This window comes from Vanessa atalanta, chromosome 30 (assembly GCF_905147765.1).
Source record: "Vanessa atalanta chromosome 30, ilVanAtal1.2, whole genome shotgun sequence".
Classification (NCBI taxonomy): domain Eukaryota; kingdom Metazoa; phylum Arthropoda; class Insecta; order Lepidoptera; family Nymphalidae; genus Vanessa; species Vanessa atalanta.
In genome coordinates this window covers 3,476,284-3,488,520 of record NC_061900.1, presented here as the reverse complement: position 1 = coordinate 3,488,520, position 12,237 = coordinate 3,476,284, and the positions used below count along the sequence as shown (strand labels likewise).

At 34.3% G+C, this 12,237-nt stretch overlaps 1 protein-coding gene across 1 annotated transcript in view; it reads right to left on the bottom strand.

Annotated features, from left to right (window-relative positions):
- Window positions 1-12,237, bottom strand: part of LOC125075417 — a 32,027-nt gene that overhangs the window by 16,867 nt on the left and 2,923 nt on the right. Inside the window, exons 2-3 of the mRNA XM_047687157.1 lie at window positions 4,641-10,795; window positions 2,594-2,748 (exon numbers count right to left, since the gene is read on the bottom strand). Coding sequence (XP_047543113.1) covers window positions 2,594-2,748; window positions 4,641-10,795 — 6,310 coding nt within the window. The remainder of the gene's footprint in view (window positions 1-2,593; window positions 2,749-4,640; window positions 10,796-12,237) is intronic.

Sequence of the window (12,237 nt, the reverse complement as noted above, 5' to 3'; positions counted from 1 at the left end):
ATAAATTCTCGAAATTCTTCGTAGTCTGTATCTGTAAATAATAAAAATTCTTTAATTAAAACACACACTGCAAAAGAGCACCTTATTGGTGCTTAATCGGGGTCGTTTCTTTATGTATACTAATATAATGAATTCCAAAGTAATTCTGCCTGTTTGTTACGCCTTCAAAGCTAAACCACTAAAATCGTTATTTGTTAAATATAAGACGAAGATGATAAAAAATCATGGAATTAATGCTTGGTGACTTCCAGGAGACATAATATACTTATGTTACATTTACATTAGCAGCCCGAAATTTCCCACTGCTGGGCTAAGGCCTCCTCTTTGAGGGGAAGGTTTTGAGCATATTCCACCACGCTGCTCCAATGCGGGTTGGTGGAATACACATGTGGCAGAATTTAGTTGAAATTAGACACATGCAGGTTTCCTCACGATATTTTCCTTCACCGCCGATCACGAGATGAATTATAAACACAAATTAAGCACATGAAAATTCAGTGGTGTTTGCCTGGGTTTGAACCCGCCATCGGTTAAGATGCACGCGTTCTAACCACTGGACCATCTCGGCAACATATATACGTAATTGTATTTTATACATACATATATAATTGTATTTAACTAACATGACTATTGAGTAACTATTGAGTTTCTTGCCGGTAGAATCTACATTCCAAACCGGTGGTAGCTTTACTTTAAATAGTTTGTTAAATGACGATTCAAAAGTGCTAAAAGCCTACTTGAATAAAGTATATTTTGATTTGATTTGTTTTTGACCCTCTAACACATTGAAATAGTTATTAATAAAAAAAAAAACAAAATACTTGTATTGTATATCTTTATAAATACACTAGATGAAAACCCGGCTTTGCTCGGGTATATTAAATATAAAGGCAAATCTCCATCTCTATTAGGATAGGCCATTTGTTTATTATTTTCCTAAGAAACTACAATTACACAGTTTAAAAATTATGAGGAACAAAGGCGATAGAGCTTGCATTTGACAACTCCAGTATAATGGCGGCGTTCAACATTCCCGCCAACCATCGATACGACGCTTCGCCAGACCGACGAGCTGTCAAATCTTGTTTCCTCGTTATTTAAAAGATGGCGCTACTGATGCGCCGTCAAATATAATTAAACAAATACGGTTTATCCGTTACGTTTCATATAACATACAAATCTGTATATGTAAAAGCGAAATACCACTCACTGACCAATCACGAGATCTCTGAAACTTATAACACCAACAAACTTGAAATTTAGGAGGTAGGTTCTTTATAATGTGTAGACATCCACTAAGAACTTTAAGGACTTTACGAAACTAACAAGCCTAAGGGGATAAGACGGGTGTTGAAAGTTTGTGTTTATTTAAATTCGCACGGACAAAGCCGCAAGTTTAGATAGTTTTTCATAAACGTTGATATTTAATTTATTATGGATCAGTTTCCATCGAGTCTACGACATATCAGCAATTATTTAATATAGATATATAATTGGTTTAACTGTAAAATTAAAAAAATATGGTTTTAATAGAGCGTCATGAGTCATTCAATTTTGGATTTATATATTACTAGCGAAACGCCCCGTCTTCACACGGGTGCAATGCTAATACAAAAAATACTACAGAATGTCTTCCAACGTTCACAGTTTTTCAGTCGTTAGAAAATACAAACCGCTATGTCCCTGCGTTTTAAATCTGTAATGTCTTCGAGAATATTCATTTGAATTACATGTCTATTTAATTGGATAAGGAATAATGCTGTATTGTTTAAAATCGCTTCGAAAATAAGCCATTATTTATCGTAAAAAGTAATGGGTAAAAAATGGTTATTGTGGGTTATCCCTAAGAGATAGACATATACTATCATGGACTTTTTTGAAGACCTTTTTTAGGTGTACAACACTGTAGTACATTATTTTGATCTATCTTGTAGAGATCAGCCAGCGTTTGCAATGTAAGCGCAAAAAAAAGTGTTTATTTACGACATCACTTGGGAAACCTCTAAAATTATCACTGTTTCTCTACTGTATTGTGCATGTATTATACATATAAACCTTCCTCTTGAATCAATCTATCTATTAATAAAAACCGCATCAAAATCCGTTGTGTAATTTAAAGATCTAAGCATACACAGGGACAGACAGCGGTAAGCGACTTTGTTTTATACCGTGTAATGGTTATATAAAGACGGCCTAGTATATTCGTCAAGTGACCATTCCTCACATAGACAATGTACCACAGACATCGGGAACTAAGCTACTGCATCCCTTGTGTAGTTACACAGGTTCAGACTCTTCAAACCGAAACATAACAATACTACATTTTGATCTCCAGGTATTTTTCTAGAAGAACTTTGTATCCTTACAAACACTTCAGTATGATCATAAACTTTACGACACCATACCGTATACGACGTTAAACTCAAATAGCAACCAAAATAAAGTAGACCACCACTGCCCAAAGATATATATGCCGTAAGATATTTTAACAATTCTGCGATGTCTCTGTCACACTGGGTCACTCAAACTTCAAACCGGAATTTGTCAATAATAATTGCTAAACCTTACTTATTTAGATGGGTTACAAATATACATGTAGAAATAAAAATAAATAATCACCATTTGATTGATTTAATTGATCTGTCAGCTCAAAGTCTTCATTTTCTGCTGGATGCGGTTTGGAAGCTGTGGGAGCTGCAAGCTGAGCTTTCACCTGTGCTGCTTGCTGTTCCAGCTTGACATCTTGATCTGAATGTATTATAATTCTATTCGCTAAATTTTTGTTTACAAATAGTTTATAATAAAGTTAGATCAATACCTGATATTGATTTTAATCCATTTAAATTAATAATTTGACGATTTTGTGTTTACCTGAAAAGACAAATGAATTAATTGTTTTTTGGAATGAAGTTCTTTTACGCGTCTTACAGTTGAGTGAACTGGCAGAAAACGTAACGAAAAACCTTACGCCTCCTCCAGACGACCTTTCCGAGTTTTATATAACACTAGCTGTGCCCGCGACTTCGTGCGCGTTTGAATTTAACAAAAAAACCATTGTTGTAGCCTAAGTTACTCCGTCATCAGCATACATCAGCTATTTACCAGTGAAACTACCGTCAAAATCGGTCCAGCATTACCAGACATTAGCCGGAACGAGCAGACAGACAGACAGACGGACAGATAGAAAATTGTAAAAGATATTAAAATTGGAGTTTCCGTAATGTATGTGTAAATGCGTATGTATGTGTACACGATACATATACGAAAACAACATCGTTTTTGTTAAATTCAAACGCGCTAGAAGTCGCGGGCACCACAAGTTAATAAATAAAAATGGAGTTTGATTATATTTCCTTACTTACCTATGGTTCGTTGTTCACAGTGTTGCAAGCTTTAAAAAGTAACCTTAATTGTTTTATTATTTGATATTTATATTCTGTCATTCTTTAAGTGTATCTTATCTTGCCTTATCGTATATTTTAGTGAAGCATTCCATTTAAATCCACTCACGAAAGACTTTTTAGTCACGTCGATAATGTTACGTCATTTGTGTAGTTCAAACTCTGAGATCATTTTTATCTAATTCTTCCAAATGACATCTAAGTATGTTTGCCATATAAACACTTGGACGTAATAATGCAATCATTATTCAAAGTATAACACCTCTCATTGGTTCCATTCGTGGTTTATTTTACAACAGATTATTGGATTGCAGCGGAGAAATGCTAGGATTCGTGCCGTCATACGCAGTCAAGATTTACAGTAGCAATTTTATTTACATATATATGTCGAGAACTATGCCTCGGTGTTGCTAGTTAATAAATTCTCGATATCGAAATGTCAAGTGGACAATTGGATGGAGTCGATTCGGCGAAACGGCAACACTGCATTTTTGATGGGGCTGTCATTCATTCATTCTTCATTACTTTTGACTTTATTGAGAAGTACGTTAACGGTTTTATTTGAGTACCGAGTAATGGAGGAAGAGCGATCTGGGCCCGAACGTGCGGACGATGCGACTTATATATACCTAAATGGCTTTAATGTATATAAGAAGGGTCTTTATTAATTAGATTTGTATAGAATTATTTTTTTTAACGTATATTTGTTGTGCTTTTTGATGTACACAATGCTTCAGAGACATGAGTTGATGATTTCGAAATAGATCTTTTGCACGTGTGTCATGTTTAAATAACTTATTTTTAGCTAAGTCTTCAATAGCAATGTTATTGTCCACAATAAATTGTAACTTTGACGTGTTAAATATATTCAAGTTCCCTTATATGACGATTGCACAGATGACGTTTTAAATTTGTCAAGAATATCAGTAGTTATATAACCCAAATCCGTTTTTAGCACTATGTGAATCTTTTTGCGTCGTATGCCGGTTGATCTAATCTATTATATATTGATTGATTGGTTTTCCTTAATGATAAATTCTTCAATACAATTTCTATCTGACACATCTACCAGCGTCTCATGAGGTTCAGATTTCTTTACATCTTCAACCGATTCTTGCATCTTGGAATTATTTTTGTCATCAACACTAATATTTATATTGATTCTTATTAGATACTTAAATTTAATTCGTATACTATATCTAGATTTGAAATTTACTTTTGTATAAATATCGTATCAACTGAGGAATTTAAAAAAGCTTGCGTTGATTGTCTTCTCGTCCGAACCCCCTTTTAATGCTGGTTTCCTATAAATCGGTATGATTTGCCGTTCTGGTGAACCTGGAGGTGTAGGTAGAGGGGGGCTGTAGATGATTCGTTCTATCCTGGTTATAATGTGAGGAATTAAACCGTTTCTTAGTATAATTTCATCTTCTATACTTTCAGGGCTATAAGAACAATCCCTGGGTACGAATTCACATTCTTCCGGTAGTGGAATTTCGAGTCTAAATATATATTCATCAGTCAATGGTGTTGGTGGGGTTAATGGTGGTGATATTACACCATTTGTGATTTCATATGATTCACCAGTTAAATCAGTTCTGATTGACAGACCCCCATCAGATGCCAATGATTTCGATTTAGATACAGATTCAATTGACATCATCGATTCACGATCGTAATCAGCTTCTATAGACAGCGCGGTCGCTTTGCTCGCTTCGATATGTTTTCTTTTAGACATCTGTGATTCTTGTTCTTGATTTACTTCCATACTGAGATTGTTCTCCATGCTGACTTCCATACTTGCTTGAAGCGATTGCGAATGTAAATAAGCTTCGCTTTCCATGGCTTCAATGTGTCTCGCATCTGAAATTTCAACTGTACTAGCTACACTAGCTTTCGATTCAGCTTGTAGTGCTTCTGCTTTTACCGCTGATGATTTCTTACTGGATTTCGTCTTTCGAACTGTCCTTGAACGTCCGCTTGCTTCAATAATGGGTTCTTCTTCAATCGCTAACACGGTTACATCTATGCCAGATTCGATCGTTTGTTTCGTCGCTGCGCTTGCAATAGCTAAATCCGTATGTAAACTTTGTTGTTCAGTTTGAACGCTCGTTTCTAAAGTTTTGGACGTTTTCTGAGATTCGAAGTATTGTTTATTTATATCTGTTTCGGATTTATATTCCATTGATTCTATATCAACATCAATGATTTCTGAATGAAGCTGTGATACTGCTATATCCTGTAATATTAATGTTAGACTTGCATCAAAGTTTTCAACAGTTGATGATTGAAATTTAGACTTTAGCCTGAATGTTGCTTCTTCAAACACATCTTCTATGTATTGAAATCTCTTCAAGGACGGACCTCTAATTCTGAACATGTATTCTTCAATCAGAGGAGTTAGGGCTGATGATGCTAACGAAAATGAAAACGTACTTATATCACCATTTTTAATAAATTCTGATGATTCGCTTGTTGATGATATAATTTTGAGAAGCTCTTCATCAACTTTTTTATTAAATTCTTCATCTGTTATAAGTGCCGTGTAACTAAGACTCTCGTCCATGGATTGTTTGAAGATTTTTCTTTTTAAAATTTTCAGAGATTTGTATACGTTGGAATCTAACTCAGTTTTCTTTTCGTTAAATTCATATTCCGCATACACATCCAAGGGTGGCGTTTTCTGTTTAGTAATGGTAACTTCAGCAAATACTTCATTAACTTTATCATCATGTTCTTTAGGTAACTCAACAGTGTAATTCAAGTCAACGTCTTCGAAGTTTCTCGAACCATCTGACACATCGACTATTTCAAGCTTTACGTCGCGCGTTTTTGCTGTCACTGGTTCTTTATTCAAATATTTGAATGTTTCCTCCGTAGCTACTGCAACGGCTGTTTGTTCTGCAACCATAGTAGCAGTCGATTCAACCAATGATACATTTACTTGCTTTTCAAGAGATTTTTTTATATCTGGTAACACTAAATCTTCATTAATTGTCTCTTCAAACATAATTATTTTGCTTTCTGCAGCTTTTAATTCTTCTATATTAATATGCGCTTCTTGATTGATTGTTTTATTTACAGCAAAAGTTTGATCTATTGGTTCTTCGGGTATTATAGTAAACGTTTCAGCAATATTTAAGTTCACTTCCTGTAATTTAGTCTGAGGCTGTTTTTCAATTATGTTTTGAATTACTATATCATCCTTAACAGACTCCGCTAGCGACGTACTAATAGTTTCCACTGAATGTAATTCATTAAAATTTACTTTGATTTTTTCTTCTGATAATTTATTTATTTCGAGACTTGCAGCTTTTGGACCTTCTGGTATTATTGCTAATGTTTCAGCAAGAGCATGTCGAGGGCTTTCGATTTCAGATAGTGGTACTTTTCCCTCAACTTTTGGTATCTCTAAGATTTCTTGTTTGGGCTCTTCAGGAGCTACAATGGTCACAGCAGCTGCTTTGAATTCTTCAAAATCAACATTAGGTTCTAATATGGTTATTTTATCAATTTTAAAAGGTGCATCTTTAGGGCCTTCAGGAAAAATAGCTAGCGAAATAGGAACCGACAAAATCGGATTTTCCATTAATGCCTGTGGGACCCTAGTATCAACTTGTGGTACTTGGAACTCTTCGTGTTGTTCTTCGACAAATACAGTGGATGTGCTAAGAGGCTTTAAATCATCTAAATCAATATGAGGCTGTTCTTGTGAAATCTCAGTCACGTCAAATACACCTTCTTTGGGTCCTTGAGGTAAAATATCCAGTGACTCGGCAATTGTTAATGATGGTGATTCTATTAATACTTTTGTTTGATTCGTGGTCACAGGTAGAACCTCGAAATATTCGTCTTTAGGCCCTTCAGGTATTACAATCTGTGCTTCAGCGAGAGTTAAGACACAACTTTCTAATAAAGTCTGTGGTAACTTCTCAACTATTTTGGGAATATCAAGATTTTCATGTACAGGTTCTTCTGTGGACACAGTTATAATTTCAGCAGTTTTAAACTCCTCTATACCAATATTAGCTTGTTGATTTGATGCTATTGCTACTTCCAATTCTTTGCTTGTCTCTTCTGGTAATACAGATAATGTTTCGGCTACAGTATAGTTCGTTTGTTCTACTAAAGGTAGGGGTTGCATTTTTGCGATGTCCTTTATTTCTAAATTTTCATATTTCGGTTCTAATGGGTATACAATACTTGCTTCAGTTGCATGAAATTCTTGAATTTGAAGACTTGCTTTTTGATTTGTAGTTTTAATTTCTCCAACTGGTTCATTTCTTGGTTCGATAGGAATTTCCTGTGTAGTTTCAGCAACAGAAAAAACAAAATTTTCCATTAACGACTCCGATTTCTTGTCTTTGATTTTAGGTATGTCAAATGTTTCTGGTTCTTTTTCAAGAACAGATATTTCCAATACTTCGGCTGCAACGTTAGTTGTTAAGGCTATTTTCGCTTGTTCAAACTGAGGTTTTTGTGCCATAATACTTTCATTACTTGGTTCTTCAAATGAAACATGTGAAACTTCAGTAGCTATATTTTGATTGATATTCATTGTAGCGGTTTCTTTACGCGTTTCAGTAACACTTAAAAATTCACTGCTACGTTCCGGAGACGTTGTTGTAGTTTCTGCTACAGACATTGATGTTTTTTCTACAACAGTATTTGAAGTTTTGCCAGCAGTCTTAGGAACATCAAAAAGTTCTATGCTGGCTTCATCAGGAAGAACTTCTGAAGTAACCGCGACGGCCTTTGCTGTAATATCTACAGTAGGCTGCACTTCAAATGTTTTCGGTTCAGACACGACGATCTCAACCACTTCGTCTTCTTTTGTTATTACTTCCGAAATTTCAGCAATGGACTTCACTGGTGTTTCGATTGCCGTTTCCGGTAACTCCACGATAACTTTTGATTCTTCAAGAACGGTACTTTCTTCCTCGTCAACTGGTATTTCTGTTATTTCAACAACTGGTTTACGAGGTTCTTCAACTGACATGTACGATTTTTGAGTTACAAAAACTTGGGCCTGGAAATAAACTTGTTTTTCTTCCGCTGAGACATCTGTCGTTTCAGCAACCGATATAACCGGAATTTCAAGTACCGCGTGAGCCTGTTTACTACTAGTGTATTGTTTGTTTTCCATATGAAGTAGCGGTTCGATAATTTGCGTTATATTTTGAACTGCAAGTTTTTTTGCTACATGCTCGAAATCAGTAGCATTTCTTATATATTTTACTGGTTGTGATTCAATTTCCCTCAACGACGAATCTTCTTCAGGAGGTATCACAGTATCGCTTGCGAACGATAGCTTACGAGCCTCATCAAATGCAACATAAACATTCATTTTATCAGTCGTTTCCAATAAATCGCTAAGTTTACTTAATTCCGTTTTTTCAATTAGCTTTTTACTCTCTGACATACGTCTTAAATGCTCTTCGAAAATAGCATCTTTGTTTGTATAAACGTGTGCTTCTACTATAGCTATGTAAATTATATTGCCGTCATCGTACCTTACTTCATTTTGCTCTTCATTACGAATGTTTGAATCAATTTTCGTCGATTTGAATTCTGAACATCGTTTTTCCGTTTTTATTTCTCTGATTTCCATCGATTGAGTCTTAGTTGTCTCGTACGTCTGGTAATTGTTTTGTTTGTTATCACAACGTGTAGTATAGCATTGGTAATATGTACCCGGAGCGTCGTCTGCTGCGTCACCTTTACTTCCAGATGTGTCATATTGTTGAAACTCTTTTTTATCAAAGCCCATTTTATCAAATTCGTTTTTATTAAAACTCATTTTATCAAATTCATTTTTATCGGAACTCATTTTATCAAATTCCATTTTATCGAATTCCATTTTAATAAAGTCTTGTTGATCGGAACCTTCCTCATTAAAACCCATTTTAACAAATTCTTTTTTATCGAAATCTGTATCTGTATCGAATTCCATTCTAACAGAATTTCTTTTATCAATTTGTTCCTCAATTCCCGACTTTCGTTGAAGTTCCAATATGACAATATTCATTTTTTTGGTTAGTTCCTCGGGTTTCATTCCTTCTATTTGAGCTATTTTAGCTCCAGATAGTTTATGTTTTATAATTAGTTCTCCATCTTTTAACGCTTTCGAAAAAACATTTTCTCTTGTTTCTTTTCTTTGTTCATTAAATTGTTTATCTTCGCTTTTAGTAACATATGGGAGGGGCTTAAATGTTACAGATTTAGACAATCTTATCATAACTTTAGTAACATGTGCGAGAAATGCTTTTAATAATGCGTTTCCAATGGAAGGATATTTTGCGCGATGAATATTTAGTATTGTTTGTGCTCCCATGTTGAATACTCTTTGTTGTGCTATTTTGATATTACATACCTTCGTATCGTGTGGTTTAATCGTTGATGATAGCTGTTCCGTTTCTTTGATATCGGTTTTTTCATATTTACTATCAGACTTATTAATGTCTTTTATTATATTGGATTTCTTAAATCTTTCGGTTCTATCACGAACGGTGCCCGGTTTTATGGCTTCTTCAATATCTTGTCTTGTTAATAATTTTCTCTTTTCAGCTGTTAATCTAGATTCACTTTCCACGTTCATCGTTTCGTAATTATCTATTTCTTCGGTTAAACTCTTGACTTCTTTGATTACATCTTCGCTGAAACTCACCCTTTTCTGTTTTTTATCCAATGATGTTCTTTTTTTTTCCTTGACATCTTTTATTCGCACGTCTTTGACTAAGTTTGATTCGTTTTCTATCTTTTCGACTTTAGATTCCTTATGTATTTTATATTCAGTATTTTCGAATTCAGATTTTAGTTTCGTCTCTGCGATTGTCAGAGCCTTATTGATACTTTTTTCTACAATTTTCGAGGCTGTTTCTCTTACTGTATCCCAATCTTGTTTATTATTTTCCGTATATATAGATTCTTTTTTGGTCATTTCATTTTGTCTTAATATTTCTTTAGCGATTTCTTTATTTATGTCCGATCTTATCTCTTCCGCATATCTGGCAGTTTCATTTTCTCCTAGCCTCATATGTTCCGATACTTTTTTAAGATCAATATTTAATATATTTTGATACAATCTCTGTAATTTTGACATCTTTTTGCCTTCGGGATCGTATTCTTCAGATATGGGAAGTTTGAATCGGGCTGTAGGAGGTAGATCGTCAATGTCGATATGTAGGAATGCATCTTTTAAATTAGATTTTATTTGATCTTCGTAATTTGTATCAGATTTCGTACCGTTAGCAAGATTTCTTTGTTCCACATTTTGTCTATCTGCATAATTAATGGTATAAGCTTCTCCTGTAACATTAGTCGTTTGTAAATCTTCTTCTGTTATCGGTACATAATACGACTCTGTATCGTCTAATACTGGATCGTAGAGGCCACTGAAAGATTAAATAAGTACTGTTAACATAAAAACTACAAACATTACTACTATAAGTTTAATATTTCGTTTTAATTCGACAAACAAATGAATCAATACGAATTAATCTATAAATATTGTTTAAGGGATGAATGTTATGCTTATTCGGTCTTTTACATTCGAATTTCAAATCAGTTATGTCAGAAAGAGATAGATAAGTGTTAAACGTCCAGTCATTATATACAAAAAATGGCCGATAAATGCAAATGAACTGAGATGGCTGATTTTTGGATAAATTGTAGTGAGGGCTTAGAAATGTTTAAGTATCTTATCATAATTCTCGTATCACGACGCGCAGCCAAGTTATCACGAAAAAAATACGAAATTCCTCCCTTTTTTAATTAAAATATACTTAATTCAAGAAGGCTTTTACAAGCACTTTTGAATCGTCATTTAACAGACTATATTAAGTGAAGCTACCACCGGTTCGGAATATAGATTTCAGCGAGTACCACCGGCAAGAATCTCAATAGTTTCGTTAGTTTAGTAACATATCGATGAAAATATACATTTATGAGCCTTATTAAATAAATAACGTTTTAGAGTTGTCGTTTAATGGAGAGAAGAAAAATTTGTATTAAAAAAAGAAAAAAATGATTTCAAACCAGTGCTAGTAATTTAATAAAACAATTCTAATTTGAACGCTTTTGCGTAAAGTCTGTTATTTTCGTCTGACGTTTTTTGTTGCACCAGTTATTTTGATATTGAGGCATCTTGGTGATAAAAAAAGAACTTTTATAATAATTTTTCTGCCTCCCGAGCTTCTTCATGCGTGCAACCAATCACAATTTTTAAACTATATCCTGTACAAGTTAGCTCGATCTTTTTGACAGATGTAAATTTTTCTGATCGACATAACTTTGCAATGGCGAACATATTATTTTCTAAATTTAACGATTTTAAAAATTGTAAAAATATTTAAAAAAATGCATATAATACAAAAGTTCCTAAACATTCAAGCGTTATCCGAAAATTTTAAGACTTTTTCTATTATATATTATTGCTTCAAAAGTAAAATTTAAATAGAAACACTGAAAATAATAGACGCTTGTACAATGTTACATCGGTCTGACGATAGGGTCGCGATTAACAGGCAGTAGCTGCTATAAATGTCGATTACAAGTCACAAAAAATTGTATTCTAATTTGAATTACGCATTCCATTATCCCATCGACTGTTAGCATTAGCAGCCCGTAAATGTCCCACAGCTGGGATAAAGGCCTCCTCTCCCTTTGAGGAGAAGGTTTGGAGCATATTCCACTACGCTGCTCCAATGCGGGTTGGCGGAATACACATGTGGCAGAATTTCGTTTAAATTAGACACATGCAGGTTTCCTCACGATGTTTTCCTTCACCGCCGAGCACGAGATGAATTATAAACACAAATTAAGCACATGAAATTTC